This window comes from Prunus mume, linkage group LG3 (genome assembly GCF_029339155.1).
Source record: "Prunus mume cultivar Tortuosa linkage group LG3, ASM2933915v1, whole genome shotgun sequence".
NCBI lineage: Eukaryota > Viridiplantae > Streptophyta > Magnoliopsida > Rosales > Rosaceae > Prunus > Prunus mume.
Genome location: NC_142700.1, coordinates 8,566,463 through 8,590,761, shown reverse-complemented (window position 1 = coordinate 8,590,761; position 24,299 = coordinate 8,566,463). Strand labels below are relative to the sequence as shown.

Genomic DNA, 24,299 nt, shown 5'->3' with positions numbered 1-24,299 from the left:
ATGGTAGGATTATTGATTATAAATTTTCTTGACTGTGGTAGCCAAAGCAATAAGTTATTGTGGTTGCCAAGAAGCCTGAAATGCTACCGTGTGAGACAGGTAATGTCTTGTTCCGAGAAATTTTAACAAAACGTGTTTTGACCTTTCTCTGCATGCAATCCTTACTATTTAAATTTTTTCTTTTTTAAAGTGAATCAACACTTCATTGATAAGAGCACAATGAGAGCTTACAAAGGCTAACAATGCTTAGGAGAAACCAGGCCAACCGTGTGAAACAAAGCAAATAGAGGCAGGACCTCTTAGGATTCAGAACCAAACAACAATGAAAACAAGCAGATGCCCAAATGCAGAGATCTTTTTTCCAATCCAAACATCCTTTGCAGCTGAGCCAATTTAAATGCAATTGCTAGTGATATACCTTATATTTGATGTCATCAAAAAATTGAAAATAAGTATACCTCCGTGACTTCTTTAGGAGTAATGTGCCACAAACAACCCAAAAGCCTACGACAAAGCCGAGTATCATGCTCACATAGAACCATAACACTCCACTATCATTTCCCTCTTCATTGTCTTTAGCTTCCTTGGTAGTGGAAGTATCATCTCCCGAAAATAAGCTTTTAAATACTGTTTTGGAGTTGTGGATCCTGAATTTTTTGGTGCAAACATGTCACACCTTCTGTACCTTCAAACTTATAATTAATTTTATTATGATATGATTACATATTGTGGAAATTTGTCTTGAATTGAAGCCCATCAGTTTGAGCCTTTTGTTTTTGCAAAGGCCAATGGCACACAGCTTTCGCAAGTGGTTTGAAATCAGCCATGCATAACATCCATCTCTTTTTCATTTGAAATGAGTGTGGCGCCACAAATTTGTGAAGGAGAGCAAATCTCTTTCTCCTGTTTTGGTTGTGGTGCTGCACCATTTGTTTAAGAGAAACAGAGGAGGCCACACTATTTTGAAGAGAAAACTCGTCTGATCACGGTGTCTTGTTTTCTGTGTAAGAGAGTGAGGTGAGCTGCTACTTTATAAGAGAATCTTCTTTTGTCTTAATGTAGATTGCTGCAATTTGAGTAAGGAGAGAGATAAGCTCTCGTTCGTTGTACAGCAGCTGCGCATTTGAGTTAATTCTCCTCTTTGGTCCCCCACAGAACCAGGCCAATGGTTTCCAAATTCCAAGTCCTTAGCACAATTTCTTGACCTTGGTTGCCAAAGCAAGTCCACCAGTGACCATCCCCACACAAGTAGTGGAGCTGAGATGGATGTAATAAATGAACGTTTTCCGAATTCCAAGTCCTCTGCCAAATTTTCAAATTTGCTAGTCCCAGTCAGCTAGGTGCCCACGTTGATACATTTTCTTGACTTCCGTAGCCAAAGCAATAATGGTAGCCTACCATTGGTAGGATTATCGGTTGGTCGCCAGAGCAATAATGTAAATTGTGGTAGCTAAAAAGCCTGCAACGTTAACATGTGAGAAGGCAATGTCTTGTTCTGAGAAATTTTAACAAAACTTGATTAATAAGAGCACAACGAGAGCTTACAAAGGCTAACAATTTCTAGGAGAAACCAGGCCGATCGTGAAACAAAGCAAAGAAACAGGGTCTCTTAGGTGCCAGAACCAAACAACAAAGGCAAGCAGAAGCCCAAATGCAGAGGTTCAAACACCTCAAAACTAGCCTTTTCTTTTCCAATCAAAACATCCTTTACAAATGAGCCAATTTCAATGCAATTGTTACTGACATTTATCTTTGATGTCGTCGAAAAATTGAAAATAGGCACACCTCCATGATTTCTTTAGGAGTAATGTTGGGAGGATTAGGGGATTATTTTACTACCTATAGTGTAGTACTATATATTCGTATTCTAATACGTTTGCATCCATGTTTAGGCTTCGTATGAAATTTGTATTTTACATTGTAACGAAGTTTTTGAAAGGCTTAGAGCTTGATTCTCCTATTCCCAAACGGTTTCTTCATCATCTCTTCGTATTCCATGCACTGTCATTATTGTATTAATAGATAAAATTAAGGGTTTGCTGATTTTATATTTATTAATTTATTATTATTTATAATTTTATCATGATCAGTAGCTAAAATCAAAAGCACACCAACATCTTACAACAAACACTTGTTCGATACAACAAAATCAAATGAGGAACTGACTGTCCAACAAGGCCCAAATGCAGAGCCTGCAACACCTCCAAACTAAACAAACTAACCTATCTTTTCTTCTCCAATTATCAAGATTTCCTTTGCAAACGAGCCACTTTCAATGCAATTGCTAATGCCACTTTATCTTATACACCGTCAAAGAATCGAAAATAGGCATACCTCCATGATTTCTTTTGGACTAATGTTCCACAAACACCCCAAAAGCCAACAATGAAGCCAAGTCCCAAGCTCACGTAGAACCAAACCACTCCTTTATCATCCTCATCATCTTCATTCTTGTCTTCTGGATCCTTATTAGGAGTAATGCTGTCATCTCCCAGGCACTTAGTTGAAGGAGGAACCCCACACAATGATGGATTGCCTGCCTTTGTAAATGGACGAATTATTATCGAGCACTTGGAGTTGGCTGCCCGAAGGAATTCTTCCACTCAAATTGTTATAAGATAAATTTAAATGAGACAAGAAGGTTAGAGATGAAATGCTTTGGGGAATTTGTCCTGAAAGGTGGTTGTATCAGAGATCAAGAGATTCCAGCAAATGTAAGTTCCCAATCTTGGAGGGAATGCTTCCACTTAATTGATTCATCGAAAAGTTTAAAGTACCCAATCCAATGAGGCTGATTATTCCTTCAGGTATTTCACCTTCTAAATTATTTGATGAGAGATCAATGCTATATACCAAATCCAAAGTCTTGTAGTAGTCAAGATCTTGGCCTTTCGACGTCATGGTCGTATGAGCTTCATAAATTTCTGACATATTTTCATTATTGGTGAGATCATCATAGAGGAGACACGTCATATTGTTCAAACAGTCTGGACTTGTCCCTGAAAAGTTGTTGCGGCCAAGGTCTAGGATATGAAGGGAGGGAAGATAGCACAACTAACGGGGGATATGTCCACTTAAAGAGTTGGATCGCAATCGTAGCATTGACAACTGGGGCATGTTTGAATCTGTCCATGAAGGTATGTTAGTACGAAATTCGTATTGGCATTTCCTAGACTTTAGTATAGGGTGAAAATTAGTTTGTGAGGAATTGTTATTGAACGCTTTGTCACTACTCTTTCAACCCCACACTTTCGAGGCATGCCCTGACCATATGAGAATCTTGACCTCAGGTAAACATGACATAATCACGCATTCTTTATAGGATTCCTAGTTGGAGTTATTTTCACTCAAGTATTTTTTATGTTAATCTTATTTCTAATAAGATTAGATTTTATCTCTTGAGATTACTTTCCTAGTTCAACTCTATTTTAATTGAAGTTAAAATATTATCTTTTCCTATTGTGACTTTGCACGTTGCTTACCTCTTAGTTAATTTGGTTTAAAGAGAGGCGTCATTACTTTGAGTCCAAGGTGAATCAAATCTCTTATTGATGATAGGTTGTGGAGCAATAGGAAGTTTAATATTCGTGGCCTATTGGGTTTCTCTCCCATGAGAGAGAACAAGTCTTGTATAAAAGATCATGTGCCATTCTTTTATTTGCACAGCTTTTGAGATATTTGTTTTGAGCATATAGAATTCTAAGAAAAGCTGATGCGTATATTTGAGATAAATCATCAAGTGTTCAATGTTTACTTGGTGATTTATCAAACACTTTAATCATTCATATTGCATTCATATGCATGTCGGTGACTCATACGGTTGAGGGCACCAAGACCGTGGTGGCGGTTTTCCTCCGGTGAGCTTGAAGCAATCGGGCGATGTGCGTTCAACATAAGGAGTGTCGAAGATCATCCCGTGACGAAGTTGAGTTACTGAAGAAGTCGGTAAACATTATCTAGAATGTGTCTAGGATAAGTGTGTGAGTACTTCTTGTAATCATCGTTCTATAGTGGATTTGTGTTGGACTAAGGAGTCCCGTGGATTTTCCCCAGAGGTGGGGTTTTACCACGTAAAATAATTCTCTGCGTGTTCTTTTATTTTATGCCCAAGCACGTTACAGGATTGATAAGCCATATCAATCCTGCTACCAGTTTATTTTTATTTATTTGATTAGAATCTTAAATTGGCCTATTCACCCTCCTCGAGGCATTTTGAGTCATCCTGCAGGTATTCTCAATTGGTATCAGAGCAGGTTGTTGGACATACTCAGACAAGATCTAACATACCTTAGGATGGATCGTGCCTCGCTCAATTGCACATCCACCATATTCGATGGCAACAACTATGGCGCTTGGAAGGCCAAAATGAAGTCGTTCTTTGGTCCTTAGATGAGCGTGTATGGAGCACAGTGGTTCATGGATTTCCTAAACCCACAAAGACGATCGGAAAAGGAGATGAAGAAACCACAGTCCTCAAAACTAGAGAGGAGTGGACCACTTTGCATAGTCACACGGCACTAATAATCAAAATGGGTTAAATGCTTTATTATGCTGTCTCTTCCGATCAATTTGAATATATATCTCTTGTGATACTTCTAAGGAAGCTTAGGATATTTGCAGGTTACTCATGAAGGAACAGAGATCACTGTCAAAGGAGCCAAGCTTCAAATGCACACTTCTGATTTGAGACACTTGATGGATGAGAATGAAACTTTTTCTGAATTTTATGCTAAACTTTGTGTAATTGTGAATGCTTGTTCAGGTTTAGGTGAAAAATTCCAGAAGATAGAGTTGTGAAAAATATTTTGAGATCCTTGCCTCAACGGTTTCAACCAAAGATCACGGCTATTGAAGAGATCCGTGATTTGAACACCTGAAAGTTCAGAACTCATAAGGTCCATACAAACCTATGAGATGAAACATCTACCTCCTAAAAGAGCAAAAATGTTGCGTTCAAGGTTGTGAATGAAGAAGATGATGGGCATTCAAATGAAGATGCAGATGATGAGGAATTAACGATTCTCACAAGGCGATTCATGAACTTTCTCAGAATCGGATCAAGGAGTCGAGATTCAAAAGCTATAAATTCTAAAAATAGGTTTGTTAACTATCGATGGTGGATCTAAATTTCGAGGTTAAATGAGCGAAAGAATCCAAGAGAAAGGTCAAATGTTTGAATGTGAAGGCTATGGACACATATCTTGGAATGTGCCAACACCTTAAAGAAACAAAAGGATGGCAAGAATAAGGCAATGCATACTACTTGGAGTGATAGTGAATCGGAATGCGAGAATGATGAAAGGCGGTTGCACTTATAACCACGTTAGCTTGGATGAATCACGTGAGGATGATGATTGTAAAGGTATAAATATTGAGTTTATCATGAACAAATATGATGATTTGTTGGCTGCATCTCGAAGCTTCATAAACAAAATAGTGAGCTCGCAAAGAAGTTCCGTGCTGAAGCTGGAAAATTGCAGGATTGCAAGCGAGTTTCAATCCCGATGCAGATTCGAAAAGGTAAGTGCAGGTATGAACGAAAAATTGATGTTTTGCAGAAAAAATTGACTGATCGAGAATAAATAAATTGCTTCTCTAACCGACAACAAAGCCCTTGAACTTGAACTTAAAAATTCAAAAGAAGGATTGTTTCTTTAACCATTGGTGCAGAAAAAATTGACAAGATGATTAGCATGGGGCGAAGAGATGGTGACAAGCGAGGCTTGGGATTTGAACCAAGTAATAAGTCTTCCGCTGCTGTCTAAAACAAAGTTTGTCAAATCCACTTCACCTATTGAACCTTCTGCCTCTCATGAAGTCAAGAAATTTATTCAATTTGTCACTTTTGTGGAACTCGTGGGCACATAAGACCGAGATGCAATAAGCTTCGGCGAATTTGTTCGTTCAAATTCCCATGGCATGGGTGGAAAAGTAAGTATCCAACATAAGATTTCAAATCTTATGAAAAGAGGTAAACCGCTTATCCAAACTATCTTCTTTTCATTGTTTGCCGTCAACTAAGACAAAGTTAGTTTGGAGGAAAAGAAAATCATAATTGTATGTCTTCCTTCACTAATGTTGTGCATGAACCCGTTGCTTTAGAAAGTTTGGATCTTAAATGTATTGCTGCAAAACCCTTGGATAATCTTGGATTGACACTTTAGAAAGTCTTTAGGTATATGCTCTAGATTAATTTGGAGTCTATGCATGCCAAAGCCTCTTTCATGTTTTATGATATTTCAATTAATTTCTGTGTTTATAAATCTGTCCAGCTCGTGCAAGGATTGTTAAGGTGTATCAATCAGAATGTCAACGTATTTGTTGATCTTAGATTGGGCTCTGACATTGCACTATATTAAGAACTTACACTCTCAGCTTCACACAAAGGTTTCCATTGTCTTGGTGCATTATAAACTTCATTAAATGATCTATCCATCTATTTATTTTTATTTTGCACACCACACTTTTTCCTTGAAGTCCTTTGAATATCTCTTATCATGCACTTATCTCTCTTTGGATTGCCATAACACTACTGTGCGTAAGTTCTTGATCTGTTTATAAAAATAAATTTAAAAATTAAAAAAAAAAAAGGGGTGTCAAACACTCATTGCTCAGAGTAACTGGGCCTCTTGTCTAACCAGCGTCGAGGTTCGAGTCAGCAGAGTTGTGATGGTTTGCTATCCTTGCTTATCTTTGAGCCTTCATGATTGGATCAGTATTTCCCGAGTGCTTCATCACCCAGATTGCCTCCAGTCATCTGACGTAAGCACATTGATTGACCATCCGTTACATGGATCATGTCGAAAGCTAGATAAAGTGAGCCACAAAATTCGTATTAAAAAATATATATATAAATTGATCTTCTTATACTTACTATGCACTTAGTGTTTGTGCAATCTTTGGTGGGATTCGTTTTGTGTGGACATATTTTTTGTGCTTAATTGAAAAAGAGTTCATTTAACACATTTGCTCCTTGATGGTAGACTCATTTGATGCCTTTTTATCTTTCACCATGACTGTGGTATGCCTCTACTGTTCTCTGTGAGTTTGTGAGTCTTGTGTGCTGTCGTGTGTTTGTCCCTGACATGCTTTGCTTCACATGCGTTCAAGACAGCAAAGGGTTTGTTGCTTCTTTCATTCTTTACCCACAAACTTGGCATGTTTATGAATGGAAAATAATTATATCTTCAAGAGAACTTTGGGTCTGCATCTACAGTATGTTTTATGTCTTGATTGTTTTGAGCTTTCTGTCTTGAGTATATTGCTTTTGTTTTTGTATGTTTTGGTTCTTAACAACTTCTCATTATTCTTTTTGGTTCTCTATTTTCCTGTCGCTTATCCCCAAAAATAAAAAAAATATTAAAAAAAAAGAATTTTCTGTTTGTTTTCAAGATAAAGCCTCTTACATGCTTTATTGGTTATTCTCTATGTCTTTATATGTTGGGAATGCAATCTGATTTTTTTTTATTTTTTCTTTTCTTTCCCTCTTATATATGCTCCTTTATGTTCATTCTTTGCCCTTTGGATTTCCTGACAAAAAGGGGGAGAGATTGTGTTATGGAATTAAGGGGGAGTTATGTTGTAATTCTGCTTTGAATTACATTTCTTCTCCCACATGCTTCACTGGTTTTGTTGTTTCATAATGTGCAGGGATTCAGGGCTTCAAGCTTAGAATAAGAATTCATTTGTTAAATCCCATGTAATTTCTTTTGAGTTGTAATAGGTGTTTTGTCTAGGAAATGCCAAAGGGGGAGATTGTTAGTACGAAATTCGTATTGGCATTTCCTAGACTTTAGTATAGGGTGAAAATTAGTTTGTGAGAATTGTTATTGAACGCTTTGTCACTACTCTTTCAACCACACTTCCGAGAGGCATGCCCTGACCATATGAGAATCTTGACCTCGGGTAAATCATGACATAATCACGCATTCTTTATAGGATTCCTAGTTGGGTTATTTTCACTCAAGTATTTTTATGTTAATCTTATTTCTAATAAGATTAGATTTTATCTCTTGAGATTACTTTCCTAGTTCAACTCTATTTTAATTGAAGTTAAAATATTATCTTTTCCTATTGTGACTATGCACGTTGCTTACCTCTTAGTTAATTTGGTTTTAAAGAGAGCGTCATTACTTTGAGTCAAGGTGAATCAAATCTCTTATTGATGATAGGTTGTAGTGCAATAGAAGTTTAATATTAAGTGGCCTATTGGGTTTCTCTCCCATGAGAGAGAACAAGTCTTGTATAAAAGATCATGTGCCATTCTTTTATTTGCACAGCTTTTGAGATATTTGTTTTGAGCATATAGAATTCTAAGAAAAGCATTTGTAAAGGTATATTTGAGATAAATCATCAAGTGTTCACTTGTTTACTTGGTGATTTATCAAACACTTTAATCATTCATATTGCATTCATATGCATATCGGTGACTCATACGGTTGAGGGCACCAAGATCGTGGTGGCGGTTTTCCTCCCGTGAGCTTGAAGCAATCGTGGCGATGTTCTCAACATAAGAGTGTCAAGATCATCCAGTGTGAAGTTGAGTTCTGAAGAAGTCGGTAAACATTATCTAGAATGTGTCTAGGATAAGTGTGTGAGTACTTCTTGTAATCATCGTTCTATAGTGGATTTGTGTTGGACTAAGGAGTCCCGTGGATTTTCCCCAGAGGTGGGGTTTTACCACGTAAAATAATTCTCTGCGTGTTCTTTTATTTTATGCCCAGCACGTTACAGGATTGATAAGCCATATCAATCCTACTACCGAAGTTTATTTTTATTTATTTGATTAGAATCTTAAATTGGCCTATTCACCCTCCTCGAGGCATTTTGAGTCATCCTGCAGGTATTCTCAAGGTACATTTCCAGCGAGTTGGTTGCCTCCAAGATCAATGCCCATCACAAAAGAAGAATTTTTCAAGGAAGAAGGAATTTCTCCTCGAAAATTGTTGTCATTCATCTTTAATATAAGAAGAGAACTTGGGATACCCATTGAACTGGGGATATTACCAGAAAGACCGTTGTTGTAACATCCACAACATACATTCTGCTCCACAAACTCCATGCTTGAGGGAATTCTCCATGCAACTGATTGCTCCTCAGGGAAAGGATTGAAAGACCTTCTATGTTGCAAATAGAAGGTGGAATAGTACCATTCAAATGATTCTCTGAAAGATACAATTCTTGCAAGTTGGGAAAAAATTGGTCAACATTGGAGGGAATTGGCCCAAAAAACAAATTGCTTTCAAGACTAAGCACAGTGGCATTGGTGTACTGCTTGTGACGCAAAAATGGTTTGATACTTTCCAGCGTAACTTAGTGATTAGGTCTCTTGATATCGGATGTCCTTGGTAGGGTGTGCGATGCGCAAGAAAGCAAAACGCGCAGTAATTCTAGAACACCGGTGTGGTACGGCGAAGGCTCTCGATGCTTAAGTAAGTCGTTGAATAAGTTTGAACTTCGGATCAATAAGCGGTGTAAGTTACGATTGATTACCTTGGGATGGGTGTCCTCTTTTATAGGCCTTGGGAGGTGTGCAATTTGTTGAGAGTTTCGATGTGGGACTCGGGCGTCAATGTGAGGCGCCCGCGGGAGAACAAGGTTGCCTAATGTTGCGATCGGTAGGATTGTACCGAAGGTGAGTGCGAAGGCACTCGTATACTTTGTTCCACGTGTTTGGTATTCATTGGCTGTTCATTTTGGTATAAGCAGAGTCCCAAGTCCCTTGCGAGAGTCTTGGAAGGGACTTGCGATTAATCCTCGGAAGGAACCACGGTCCCTACCGGTTGGTAACTTCGATCTTTGGGAAGGGCGGACATTGTCGCCCGGCATCATTATGTTCGTGTGTGCATGTCCGGGCCCGAAGGTCGCCGGTGGCCAGTGAAGGGCGTACGCCCGACTTTCGGCGCCTCGCGTGCCCGCGCCTGGGATGGCGACGCGCGACGGTGTGATGATGCGGCGCGTTAATCGCCCGTTGGTTCCGAAATGGTTGCTGTTCGAGCTCCCCTATAAATAGGGATGACCCGGTGAATTCACTTTGCATTCTGCGAAGTGAGCTCCCGAGGCGTTCAGCGAATGCTAGCATCGAGCGATTCGGCGCAGTGCTAGCGGTAACCGAGCGATTTCGGTCGCGCCAATCGGTAGGAAAGGCCTTGGTGCTCAAAGAGCGAGCGTCTGGCGAAAGTGCGATGCGTCCAAGGCCTCCAAGCTCGAAGCTAAACAAAGGTATGCAGTTCAGGCCCTACTTTTCCATCTCTACATACCCCTAGTTTCGTCCTTCCTTGGTTTGAACTAGGCGGCGCAGGGTTTCATTGATGATCTAGTCGCCATAGGTGGTGATGTAGGGTTCGGGTTTTAGGATAACCGGCATGAGCCTTAGTTTCCCTTTTTGTTTGTGTAGTAGATGTCGATGGCGAGTCATTCTCGGCCCGGCCAATGTTCGTTAACGAGAGTCATCGGACGGTCTCTTTGACTCCGGCGTTGAGCGCGGTGGGGCTGATGCGGAGAGTGATGCGATGTCGAGATACTGCTCGTGAAGGCCCGACCAGATCCGCGCGCATGGTATCGGGAAGGGGTTTATAGCCGCTCGGTTCGTTGTCTATCATATGGCGCGGCGGTGGGGCTGGCGCCTGCGGCGGCCCGGTGTAACTCCACGAGGCCTTCGCGGCCGTGGTGGCTGGGCCGCCGACCGCCCAACGGCCGGCGTGTCCAGTAGTCTACCCCAGCCCCGAGTCTGTGGGGTTCGAAGTTCGAGCTTGTCTTGGCGTTGATTATCTGGAGCCAACAGACGAATCAGCGGAATCAGAAGGATTGCGAGTTTCGGCGGAGTATTTCATCCGACTCGACTAGGTGGGTATGATTAGACCTCTACACCAGAGATCACTAGCAACGAAGGCGAGTTGTCTTTTTCACCGGACGTGCTTCGCAAGCGGGGTGAGGCTCCTCTGCAGCGGTCGGAGGATCTTGGCGCAAATAGGCTCGCTCCCGGCGATTTAATCCCAGGTGGCGATGTGGGGAGTGATCACGACCTTGGCATGGTGGGGAGGGAGGAGAACCTTCATATGGCGGTTTTCCCGCATATGCAGCCGAGTGCGTGAAATTATGCGATCCGGGTGAGTCGAGCCAATTGCTCTGAAGGCTGCGGCGCGGCCGCCGTCAATACCATCCAGACCCGCGAAGACATGGAGAAACGCGGTGCTTTTGTCCGGTGATTGGGAGTCGGCTTCGGGACAGCGTCCGTTTCACATTCGACCACGTTCCAAATGGCGGTAGGCTATTCTACCGATAGGTCTTTGGTCTTGCTTTCCTTTGTTTAATCTTGATCCGTTTGGTTTTGTGCGGCAAATTGAGGTACAGGCGCTGCTGGCGTGGAATCCGAAGATTGAAGAGGTTGGTGAGGTTCTGGTTGGTTGAGAGGGTGTACAAGTTTCTCTTCTTTCGCCAACCTCATCAGGCCCGACTTCAACCAACCTAGGAGTAAGTATGCCCACAACCGTAACTTACAATTGTTCTCTTTTCTTACATTGCGGGGAACCATTTTCTACGCGGGCGGAAGGCGGGAAGTGAAGGAGCTAAGAAGAGGATGAGCAGGTCCTCAGGCGCCGTCTTATGATAGGCTTCGGGAAGAAAAAGCTCAGTAGCGAGGGCTCGGCATCGTAGACCCGGGGACGACGAGCGTTGGCCGCCGTCTCCGCGAACTCAATCTTGGATCGGCGACCTGAGGCGAAGCGGCGTGGGCGTCCCCCTCCTCAGCCGCCCGAAGGTGCGCACCGGACTTCCTCCTGATCCCGCGGCCTCGGCCCATCTCACTGTCGACGGACCGCGCGACGGGGGCAATGACCCTTCGGGCCATCGCCGCGGTGACAGGCGAGCTCGATCCGTCACCCACATTTGTGATCGGTTCGCGAACCATATGATCATTGGTTCGCAAAGGCCGGCGCGAGATCGGGCTGAAGAAGCTTCCTTGCCGGGAGGAGGCGGTCGCCCGACCTCCGCCTGGCATCGGTAAGTCGAACATTTTAGGCCCGAGCTCCGTCATTCTTGGTATCTTCGCGCGACCGCGCGTTATTTGCGAGCGATGGACATGTGGCTTTGCGAGCGGGGCCATCAATCTTTGCAGAGAAAGCGGCGAAGGCAGGCCGCCGTACGAGCGGGCGGGTTGCTGAAGCAAGCTATCGAGGACCATGAACACAGTGAATTTGCGGTGGTGCCCGGCGCAACGTAGGTCAATCATCTGAGTCCAAATTTGCGACACTGTCCGTCCGACCCTGAGTCGGCGCATCTATCGGCAAAAGAGGCCATGGGGCGAAGGATGCCGCGTGGCTCTGGAGAGTCGGCGCGGCCAAGGCATCGGAGATGTGCTGCCGTCCAGGAGGCCATCGAATATCGCCACTCTGCCGACTTCTCCGTTCTTCTTGACAAGGAGGTGGGCGCGGAGATGGTGGATCTCATCTACCGATTCAAGCGGTACAATCCTGGGACGAAGCTCAACTCTTGAACTTCATTGCCGATCCTCCTCCTCTTCCCGAAGGTGTCACCAAGATATGATCGAAGAGTGCGAGGAAAGCTCGGAACCTGAATTCTTAGCTGAGAACAGGCGGATCTGAGGCCCTTCAACGACACTACCTTTATTAATGTAATTTTAATGCTGAACAACATTTTGTAATTTCGTTATAACTTTGATGCCGTTTGGCATCTTTTGTTTGGATAATTAATGCCGTGGGCATATTTTTATTAAAGTTGTGCTTTCACTTTTAATTACTTGCATCTCTTTATGAATCGGTGGCGTATTAAGGAATGTTTACATTTTATTTTATGCGAAGGCCCTAAACAAAAAGACATTGGCCCGTTGGCGATAAAGTTCAGTATTACAGTGCATGCAATGGCCCGTAATTAATGGAAAAGCCTATAGCTTAATAAAGTCTACCAAGTTGTCCTAATCAGTAGGATAATGGCGGGCCAAAATGTGTAGTAAGTGTTCCCTTAATCGGTAAGATAATGGCGGCGTAAAATGTGTAGTTTTTGCGATGGTCTCTACCGTAAAAAAACAAAAATGGAGAGATTGAAAGGTACAACAAAGGTGCCAATACACAGGCAGCAAGGCCCTTTTATTGATAAGCTTGAAGGCAAAGAGTACAGTAGAGTGCTGTGACAGTGATTTCATTTGAAATAATGCTTCAAATGCTCTACATTCCAAGGATGACCGAGATCTTTCCGGTTGGAGTCTCTAAGTCGATAAGTCCCCATCATTGAATCTGCAGCTTAAATGTGGTCCCTGAGGAAGTGGTCCGCCAGTGAGGATTAGGTTGCTAGAAACTTTCCGCATGACCCAATCTTGATTGGAAGCGGGTTTGACCCTAGAGTCATAGTATCGAGGCAGTTGCTTAAGCCGTTAGAAGGTTGGCTTGTGCTCGGCGTTCTTCTGTAGGTCGGGCTTAAAGCAGCGCTTCCTCCGTTGCCTTGGTGCGAAGGTTTGATTCAGCCTTGATGAAGGCTCTCCAATTTCCAGGGGACTCACGCCTCTGAGAAAGCCATGAAATGGTGTTTCCCCGATTGCTCGGATGGGATGGCCATGCGCTCAGGAAGCTTTTTACGGCGATTCCTTCCTTTGCTGCCCGTTTCAGCGACTTTTCTTGACAATTTGTTCATAGCCTCGACTCGCAGATTCGATTGGAGGGTGTCTTGTGAAGCAAAGAATGAGTTTGATCTTGAGTCAGTGCGAGAATTCACGAAGATTTCGAATCAAACTCGCGTTATCCGTGATGATGGCGTAGGGGATGCCGAATCGGCAAGCAAAATACTCCCGACGAAATCCTCGACTCTGTTGCTGCCGTATCGTTGCTAGGGCTTTGGCTTCTACCCATTTGGTAAAGTAGTCTACGGCAACAACAGCGTATTGGCTGACCTGCCCTTGCCTTCTGGCATCGGACCGATGGTCTAGTCCCATCGAGCGGCGGCCACGGGCTTACGATCGGTGACAGCGGCTCAGGCAGGGATATGAGGGACGCTCCGAACGGCGCTGGCATTTGTCACACCTCTTGACTAGTGTGTTCGCGTCACAGTGCGAGTCGGCGGAAATAACCTGGAAGATCTTGTGTCACGGCGACCCGGGTGAGTGGTAACGCATCCATGTGGACCTCTGGCGTAGTCCCCCTCTCCTGATCAGAGGCACTTTAGATACAGCGCGTCGTGTAACCCGCCAGTACAGGAACATCGCCGATATCGCGTATCTTGCCGATCGGTAGCGGAGTTTTCGAGCTGCGCCTTATCGGTAGGAAGGGTTCGGTAGTCGGAAGCGTGGGTGGAGACATCCATGTGTCTTCGTGCCGAGCGATACATACCTCGTGTGTTGTGTGGTGAGGATAATATCTCCACGGTACCTTCCAGATCTTATGCGTTATCGAAACCAATCGGAGAGCGCGTACAGGCGTGGTTTCGCACAGGGGTCGGGATCCGCGATCTCGTGCCCGAATTCTGTAGTAGTTGGTGAGGTGAGGAGGTGAAAGGGTGACATGGAGCATCTCTTGTCTTTGCTCATCCCATCTACCCGACGATTCTTGTATGGTTTGGGAGTGGGGATGAATGAATCATGTTTTCTTGGCTAGGCTGCGAAGGCCAGGAAGGAGCCCTCATCAGCCGTTAGTAGAAGTTGAATCGGAGGCATACTCAGTTTGCTACCGTCGTGGTGGTTAATACCAGGCCGGCCGCTAACCTTTGCTTTGTTTGTTTTGCCGAGCCATCCATGCGGGGACCAGAGAGAGGGAAGTGTCGAAACTTTGGTATCGTCCCTATCTGGTCAAGAAATGGCGCTCGGCGATGATAGCTCAATGGCGTAGGAGGTGTGAGCTCGGAGATGAAATCGACAGCGGCACTGGCCTTTCGCATGCCTTGGTTTGAATCTGTGTCAAATTCTCCCACTCGATTGCCCCATTTGACCAATCGGCGGATGTTTCCGGCCTGCGGTACCGCCGAAGAGGTCGGTCGTCGAGCGAGTATGGTCTGGGCCAGAGTAAGGCGAAGTCTTCGTGCCGAGGCCGACCGGGCGGTGGGTACTCCAAGGGTGTGTCACAGAATCTCTGCGCTCTGGGCGCCTTATAAAAAGATCGGTAGCTCGCTTCTAAACAGCTTCCTTATCAATGCGAGCTAACGGCGGTGTTGGATGAAGGTATAGGAGTAGCACCTCGCTGTGGCAGTTTCGATAACGGTGGTGCGACTCATGTAATTCTTCAAGTTTTGAAATGCGGGTCGCATTCAGTCCATGCGATATGATGTTACCCCTTTCAAAGCTTTGAAGAGCGATCGCATTGTCGGTAGCTTTGAGATGAAGCGTGTCGAGAGCGACACGTCGTGAGCTCGAATGTCATGCGTCTTCGAGCGTCTCCATGTCGATTATGGCCTTTATTTTCTCTAAATTGGCCTCGATTCCCTTTGGTGATCATGAACGAAAATTTCGGAGATACCATAAGCGACCTCCGCGGTTGATGCATTGGTAGTCGCTTTAGAATCAGAACATGAGGCCAAGTTTTCCGGTGATCCTGCGTTCGGCTTTTACCAACATGTCGTCGACATATACCTCCATGATGCCTCCGATGTATTTAGCAAAAATCCGGTTGACGAGCCGTTGGTAAGTTGCCGCGTTCTTGGAGAAGGGCATGGCGTTATGTGATACAAACCACGATCCGTGATGAATGCAGTATGTTCTCTATCGGCGGGGTCCATGAAGATCTGTTGTATCACGAATCGCGTCCGCCATGGCGGCGGCTCGTGCGGCGGTGGCATCATCGACGTTGGTCGATCCTCGGTAAGAGGCGTGAACGGTGTTATTCGTCGGTATAGTCGACACATTCGCCATCCTCCCAGCCTTAGAACCATGATTGAGTTGGCAAGCCAAGCGAGTACGTGGCTTCACGATAAAGCGATGGCTTTGAGCTTATCAACCGCCGCATCTCATCTTAGCCGTTCGGTCGTCTGATCGGCGCTTTTACTGATGGTTTGTGGCGGGGGAGATCTTGAGAGCAGTTGGTCGATGACATCGGGTGATATGCGGGCATATCGTCATAAGACGGCGAAGACCTCGCATCTTGCCGTAAAGTCGATGAAGCGCCTTGGTGGGGTCAGTTGGTGTCGATCTTCACCCACGATCGGGAATTCCTTGTTGAGATTATGGTCTCGAGCTCCTCGGGTGTGCCATCGGCGTTGGGTTTTCCTCAGAGTCGTCGATGAGTTCGTTACGTTCGGTAGTCCACCCAAGGTCGCCGCTTCCATTGGCGGTTTCTGGCGGCTACCGACTTAAGGGGTGTGGCATATGCGCGTCCGTCTTGTTGGTGTCGCCGGATGGCTCCAGGTACAGTTGCGTGTCGGGAATTTCATCGGCAACATGTAGGGCGATAAGTTGACTTTGACCTTGGTGAGTGCCGTTCGTCAGATGATGACGTTGTATCTTTGTCGGGAATCGACAATGAGAGGTGGTCGTAGGTCATTGTTTTAGGGAGCGCCAGAAGCGTATAATGCGTGATGCTCATTGGTTGGACCAGTCTCGGAAAAGGTAGTAGGGTGTGATTTGCCGATTGACCATCGTCGGCAATCCCAGATCCATGAGCGCATCGGCAAAGATCACGTTCGACGGCCAGGTGTCGATCGACACGGACCCACATCGTAGTCAGGCGATCTCGCCGAATGATCATTGGGTGTCGTGGGTAAGATGATCCCCTCTTCCTCTTCTTCACAAAATGTGATGGGCTCCCATCCCACGCAACTTTGGCTCCGATCGTCGTCTATGCAGAAGACTTGAGGATAGTGGCGGCGCTGCATATCTTGCTTTGCGAGCGGTTTGAGGTCCCTCAGTGGGACCGCCAAGATCATGGATCATGTTGATGCCGGTCGCATTGTCGGCCGCGGAACTGCGGTGGCGAGTACTAATCCAACTTTCCTTCCGAATCGGGCGGCTGACAATTTTTCTCGGGCGGTCCACGGTCTTGGTATTGTGGCTTATGTTCTGGGGTATCGCGAGAATTTGCGATGTCCGTTATCCGTCGACCGGGCTTCCGTTGGTGGCCGGATCTGGTCATGTTCGTTCATTAGACGGTTTCGTGCGTCGTGTTGTGCGGTGAAGACTTCTGAGCACGATCGTGATTCGTAGGGAGCGGTGGTCGTACGTCCGTACTTCCCGTCCTTTCTTTGAATTTCACGGCGGCTATCCGGTCGTCCTTCCGTTTGTGCCTGCCGCGGGTCGCCAGTTCATCTGGATAACCTTTGGTTGCGATTCCTCGCCCGGCGTAGGCGGGTTTTGGAGTTGAAGTATTCGGCCTTTGCATGGTGCCTTCATCAACTAAGCGTCGCGTCGTCTTGATTACTACTTGTGCGCGTGGTGCAAGTGAGAGGACCGTAGGCCACTCTTGAAAGGCGCCGTAGGCTGCCCTATCGTCCGTTCGGGACACCTGAGTACTCGTGGTAGGCGTGTGCGCGTATTCCGTAGATTCGTCCTCCCTTTGCGAATCGTATGCGGATCGTCGTGGTACAAACGGTCCGTCATCTGGATCGCGAAGTGGTTGAGGAAAATTTGCTTGAGTTCGTCAAAGGAGCGTACGTCCACAGCTCGAGACGTAGAACGATTGTGCCAGCTCGGTTAGGGGCGAAGCAGCGGACATTGTCCCTCGTCGCTGAGGCCCTACACCAGCTTGCCGGTGGAAGAGGTGGAGGTGCGTCAAGGTCTTCCACACCATTATAGAAAGGTATGCGAACGGTGCACCTCCTGTCGATCTGACTTCTTGATGTGATCAGTATGCGGTCCCGGAGTTTTCCAATCCAGGGGACCCGGGTGGGTTCGGTCATCCTCCATCTTCTGGATTCGTTGGAAGAGTAGTAGCGGATGGCGGGGTCTCGGCTTAGGGCGCCAGCCGAAGTCTTGAGCTCTCCTCGGACTTGGCGTTAGGCTTCCGAGTACTCGGGGCTTCGAGCGGTAGCTTGATTGCCCACGTTGCCGCGGGCGTACTCATCATCGGACTCAATGCCGTCAAACCTGAACCCTCCGGATGGGCTTATCCCAGACCCTCATCAGAGTCCCAAATGGCGTTTATTCGGATTGGGGACCTATGCCGTTCGGCATCCTTCCATCGTTGATCCGATGGCGACAATAGTGTACACCTTAACAATGCGTGAGGTTGGTCACAAGTGCCGGGACCACCAGGCTGCTGGAGCAGCGCGTCGCCTTTGCCTGTTTTCCCTTCCTCTGCCAGGCCAAGTCGGCTCTGGGGAAGGTCGGTGGTCGAATGTTTTGTGTTTCCTGGCGATTAAGCAATCGTTGGGTTTCATCCACTTTGGATGAAAGGAGATTGTTACGTTCTTGGAGTTTAGCCATCTCCTTCGGAGGGAGGTCATTTGAGCCAAGAGCTCCGCCGACCGCGGTTTGAAGCGTCGGAGGATCTGAAGGGTGCTAGGAGTGCGTAGCGGGGCTTGCTCGCTTGCATACTGTACGGTAATCCGTCCCAAAAGGCTGTAGTCTGAAGTGGTTCCATTTGTTTTTAGTTTGTAGGTTGATTTTATCGATTTCCACAGACGGCGTAAGCTGTTGGCGCAGAAAAATGGTTTGATACTTTCCGTAACTTAGTGATTAGGTCTGGTATCGGATGTCCTCGGTAGGGTGTGCGATGCAAGAAAGCAAGCGCCGGTAATTCTAGGCACCGGTGTGGTACCGGCAAGCTCTCCGATGCTTAAGTAAGTGCGGATTGAATAAGTTTGAACTTGAGATCAATGCGTTATGTCTGTAAGTTCGATTGATTACCTCCGCTGATGGGTGTCCTCTTTATAGGCCTTGGGAGGTGTGCAATTTGTTGAGAGTTTCGATGTGGGACTACAGTCAATGTGAGACGCGCCGCAGCGTCGAAGGGCAAGGTTGCCTAATGTTGCGATCGGTAGGATGGTACGAGAAGGTGAGTGCAGGCACTCGTAACTAATTTGTTCCACGTGTTTGGTATTCATTGGCTGTTCATTTTGGTATAAACAGTACCAAATTGGGAGTGGTCCCTCAAATTGATTATGGCTCAAATCTATGAACTTTAAATTTGGAAATTTCAATTGGGATGGAAGCTTTCCCCTGATTTGGTTGTAAGATAAATCCAAATATATGACATGGGAATTATCTTCAAGAACCAGTCCTCTGGTATGGAATCCGAGATTCCAATACTTCGAAGGTAGATGGAAGATACTTCAGTTTGAAATTGAAGCCAAAGTGGAAAGCCAGGACCTACTTGACAGTTCTCAATGGAATTTCTGTCAAGCTTGAAAGGAGGAATCCAATCATAAGCCATATTAAAACTGAGGGACAGAGGTTGGCCCATGATTACTATAAGGTATACTAATCTTGTGAGATTGATGAAATGGGATTCTGTTAAAATGCCTTGCCATGAATTCCAAGACAGATCTAGGTGAGCTAGCTTAGAGAGATGTCCCAGACTTTCAGGAATGGACCCATTCATGTAGTTATGATGGAGTCCAAGATACTATAAATTGTGTAGCATCCCTAAGGTTGCAGGCAATTCTCCTTCCAATCTATTAGAAGATAAATCTAGTGACTCCAATGTGTTGTTGGTACAATTTGTGAAACCTGTCAAAAGATCTCGAATGCCCCCGTCAAATTTGTTGCCGGCAAGACTTAAGATCTTTAGGTTGCACAAATTTAGGGATTTGATCATGGAGGATATTGTAGGATAAATCAAGGTGTTCAAGAGATTTGAAGCTTGCTAATTCATGGGGAAAGGGACCACTGAAAGAATTCACGCTTAGATCAAGATTTCTGAGGCTAGTTAGATTAGAAATCCATTCGGAAAGTGAAGAATTAATTATATTATGTGAGATATCAAGGAGCAAAAGTGATGTGTGAGGTTACTTGTCTGAAGTGAGAATGGAAGGCTTTGAATTCCACATGAACGCAAGTGCAACTCTAATAAGGAAGGAAGCTTGTTAACAACATTCAGCCAACCTACTCCTTGGCTGCCAAGGTCATGTCCTCCAAGATTAAGGTACTTTAGGAAAGAGAGATGAGGTAACCAGCTCAAGTTTTTCGAAGATACTGGTGAAAACATGTTATTCCAACTGAGGTCAAGGTAATTCAAGTTTGACAAGTTACCAAGAAAAGGGGGAATCTCTCCCCAAATGATGAAGCAGATAGGTTGAGATATTGCAAACTTTTAAGCTGCCCAAAAAACTTTGGAATGTGAATCTCATGAAAATTATTATTGCTTAGGTCAAGGTATTGTAAATGCTTCAAGCTAAGCAATAATGGATTTATCTTACCACCCAAGAAAGACCGTTGATAAGTCACCTCGTCCCATACTTGATCATCATAGGATGGCACATGTGGATTCCGAAGGTCCATCTTTGCAACATGACCCGTGTGATTTTCGCATAAAATCCCTCTCCACCAACAGCAATTTTGACCGACCCAAGAAGAAAGCCTGCCTGAGGGATCAGTAAGATCTTGTTTAAAGGTGAGAAGAGCACGCCTCTCTTCCTCAACGCATGATTTCACACAAGTTTGTAGGAACGAAGATGCCAAGAAGAAAAAGAGCAAATAGTGGAGAGCAACATTGAGGTGATATGCAGGTTCAGTTACCCATTTTTATGCAAAGCTTTCCTAATTTGTTGCATATGGCTTCTGAGCATAAGTAAATTTATAGGAAGCTATCAATATTGAAAACAAGGATGTCCATATTCAAAGTCCTCAACCCATTTTACTAGTTTGCTTGCTAGATTGGCAAATTAATTATTGGCATAAATAAGACTAAACCCTGCAAAGTTTTGGCATCAAGTCTTTGATAGGTGAATTAACAAATCCATTAGTGGGTGACTATTGAGAGAGACAAACAAGGGGCCAAGGACTCATTCTTAATAAATTTATAAGTCGTGTTCAAGGTAATAAAAAATCATTAACCGTGATTGGCATGAACTTGAAAACCAGTGAAAGAAATTTCTGGGTTATTCATGGTTGCAAATGTGTCAATGTGTTTGGGCGACAGTTTCTTTGCCAATAAACAATAGTTGCTAAGTCTTGCACTACTTAAAAATGATTGATTTGTAAAGGAATGCTACTCTCTGAATTTCCTTCTTTTTGTTTGACGAACCATAGTTAGGGGAGCGGAGTTCGAACCTTGAACCTAGGGTAAAGTATATACCTCAACTTATGAAGTTTGCAAGTCTACTGATCAAGTACAAAATCCAAGCAGAAAATAAAAATGTTTACAGAACATGCAAGCAGAGTCTTTTAGCAGATGACTTACTTATTACATATTACAAGATATATAGAAGAAAGCAGCATCACGCATACAACTATATGAATTCACCAAATTTCTCGAAGTGTTTAAGCTTCAAAGAAATGTTTTTTTCCCAATCAAAATTTGTTTTGCAGATGACTAACTTTCAATGCAATTGCTAACGCACGCTACCTTATCGAAAATAGGCATACCTCCATGACTTCTTTATGAGTAATGTGCCACAAACACCCCAGAAGCCTACAATGAAGCCGAGCATGATGCTGACATAGAACCAAAGCATTCCTTCATCACCTTCATCTTTGTTTTCTCCTGCCCCACTAGAAGGAAAAGGTAGTCTATTAGGTGTGTCGTCTCCCGGACACTTGGTTAAAAGAGGAAGGCCACAGAGTGATGGATTGCCCCCATAAATGGATGAGTCATTGAGCGTCTGGAGTTGGTTCCCCAAAGGAATTCTTCCAGTCAAGTTGTTATAAGACAAGTTCACATGAGACAAGAATGTCAATGAGGAGAAACTCTGAGGAATTTGTCCGCAAAGGTGATTGTGTGAGAGGTCAAGACTTTCCAACCATCGTAAATTTCCAATCTTTGGGGGAATTCTTCCCCTTAATTGATTTCTTGACAAGTTCAAGGTCCCTAATGACATGAGGCTGGTTATTTCTTCAGGGATTTCACCTTCTAAATTATTTGATGAAAGATCAATGCTATATACCCATTCCAAAGCCGTCCTGTAATAAACGAGTTCACTTCCTTTCGACACAACTGAGGTTTGAACATCATAATATGTAGGCATGGTATAATTATTGTATGGAAAAAGGGTCAGAGCAGTCAAATTCTCCAAACACTGGGGAATTGTCCCAGAAAAGTTGTTATCACCAAGGTCTAGGATGTGAAGGTAGGGAAGATAGCACAACTGGTGGGGGATATGTCCACTTAACAAGTTGGATCGCAATCGTAGAGTAGACAACATGGACAAGTTTGATCCAATCCACCAAGGAACACTTCCAGTAAATTTGTTGCCTCCAAGATCAATGCTGCACAGAGATGTTGAATTTTTCAAACCAGAAGGAATTTTGCCGACAAAATTGTTGTTGTTCATCTTCAATATGATAAGAGAACTTGGGACACCCATTGAACTTGGAATATTGCCAGAGAGATTATTGTCTGCCACATCTACTACCATTATATTGTGCCACAGACTCCATGCTTGAGGGAATTCTCCACTTAACTGGTTCCTCCTTAGGGAGAGCATTGACAAGTTTTGCATGTTGCAAAGAGAGGCTGGAATAGCACCATTCAAATGATTCTCAGACAGATACAAAATTTCCAATTTGGGCATCAGTTGTCCAAAATCTAAGGGAATAGGCCCTGAAAATAAATTGCTTTGAAAATCGAGGATAGAGGCATTAGAAGATAAAAGTGGGAGTGGACCTTCAAAATGATTGTGACTCAAATCTATATGATATAAATATGGACATTTGAATTGAAATGGAAGCCTTCCATGGATTTGGTTGTAAGATAAATCCATATGTTGGAGTTTGGAAGATAACTTTAAGAACCATTCTTCTGGTATAGAGTCTGAGACTCCAGTGTTGTGAAGGGTGACATCAGATAGTTCGGTCTGCCATTGAAGCCATACAGAAAAAGCAGGACCAACTCTACAATTGGTAATGTCAATTGTGTAGAGCTTGAAAGGAGGAACCCATTCATAAGCCACACTGAAAATTAGTGACATAGGTTGGTCTGTGGACACATCGAGATGTCGCAATCTAGTGAGATTCATCAAATGTGTTTCTGTTACAATGCCTTTCCACGAATTCTGAGACAAACCCAGGTCAACTAACTCAGAAAGTTGCCCAAAACTTTCAGGAATGGACCCATACATGTTGTTACCTCGAAGGTTTAGAGTTTTCAAGGATGACAAGTTTCCAACAGAAGTTGGTATTGATCCCCAAAATGAGTTGCCTTCAAGGTGAAGATGCTGCAAGTTTGTTAGCACTCCTAAGGAGGCAGGTAATTCTGTTACAAACTCATTACTAGACAAATCTAGTGACTCTAGTCTATTATTGGTACAATTTGAGAAACCACTCAAAAGCTCTTGAATCCCCCCATCTAATGTGTTGTCCTCGAGACTTAAGAACTTTAGATTGCAAAAGTTTCCAATGAGTTTGGGAATTTTACCTTTCAGAAAATTATGAGACAAATCAAGGTGTTCCAAAGATTTGAGGCCTGCGAGTTCGCTTGGAAAATGAGCACTGAAAGAAATGCCACTTAGATCAAGTTTTTTGAGGTTGGTAAGATTGAAAAAGCAATTGTGAATCCCTCCATCAGATGATGCAAATGAGATGTTGAGATATCTCAAACTTTGAAGTTGGCAAAGAATGCTAATCCCTTGCAAGTTATTGTCACTCAGGTCTAGGTAGCTTAAATGCTTCAAGCTGAGCAGAGATGAAGTTATCTTACCCCGCAAGAAAGACTCTTCATAAGCTGCCTCGTCCCGCTCTTCACCATAATCGCCACCGTAATCATCAAACAAGCGATCTTCATATGTGTTACGGAGGTCAATCTTTGTAACACGACGACTGCTGTTGTCGCATGAAACTCCTTTCCAGTGGCAGCAATTGTGGCCAGCCCAAGAAGAGAGCCTACCGGAGGGGTCGGTAAGATGCTGTTTAAAGCTAAGAAGTGCTTGCATCTCTTCCTGGAGGCATCCATCAACCAAACGAAGCTCAGTAAGGTGTAGACATGAAGAGGCCAAAGAGAAAAGGAGCAAATAGTGAGCAATATTGGAGAGATAAGTATGGTTGAATAAGTTAGCATTGCACCTATCCATTACCATTATGCAAAGTTTTCTTAATTTGATGCATACAATACAAATACAAGTGAATTTATAGGAGGCCAGAAACAACGCGTAATGTTATAATGAGTGTTGAAATTGATGGTGTTGGAATTCAAAGCCCACTCATTTGCGTTGACTTTTGTTGACCATTTTGCCAAGGTTAGTGGTGGAATCTATGTACACCCACTACCACTTATGTT

The 24,299-nt window shown here is 44.2% G+C and overlaps 1 protein-coding gene and 1 pseudogene across 1 annotated transcript; both read right to left on the bottom strand.

The window, feature by feature from the left end:
- Positions 1-2,243: 2,243 nt before the first annotated feature.
- LOC107880659 (receptor-like protein EIX2) lies at positions 2,244-20,609 on the bottom strand (annotated as a pseudogene).
- A 582-nt stretch (positions 20,610-21,191) lies between these two features.
- Positions 21,192-24,122, bottom strand: LOC103325609 (receptor-like protein EIX2). The gene is given in 2 exon segments (XM_008227798.3): positions 21,192-21,441; positions 21,444-24,122. Coding segments are annotated over 2 exon segments (2,718 nt in total). The 5' UTR covers positions 24,100-24,122; the 3' UTR covers positions 21,192-21,379.
- Positions 24,123-24,299: the final 177 nt, after the last annotated feature.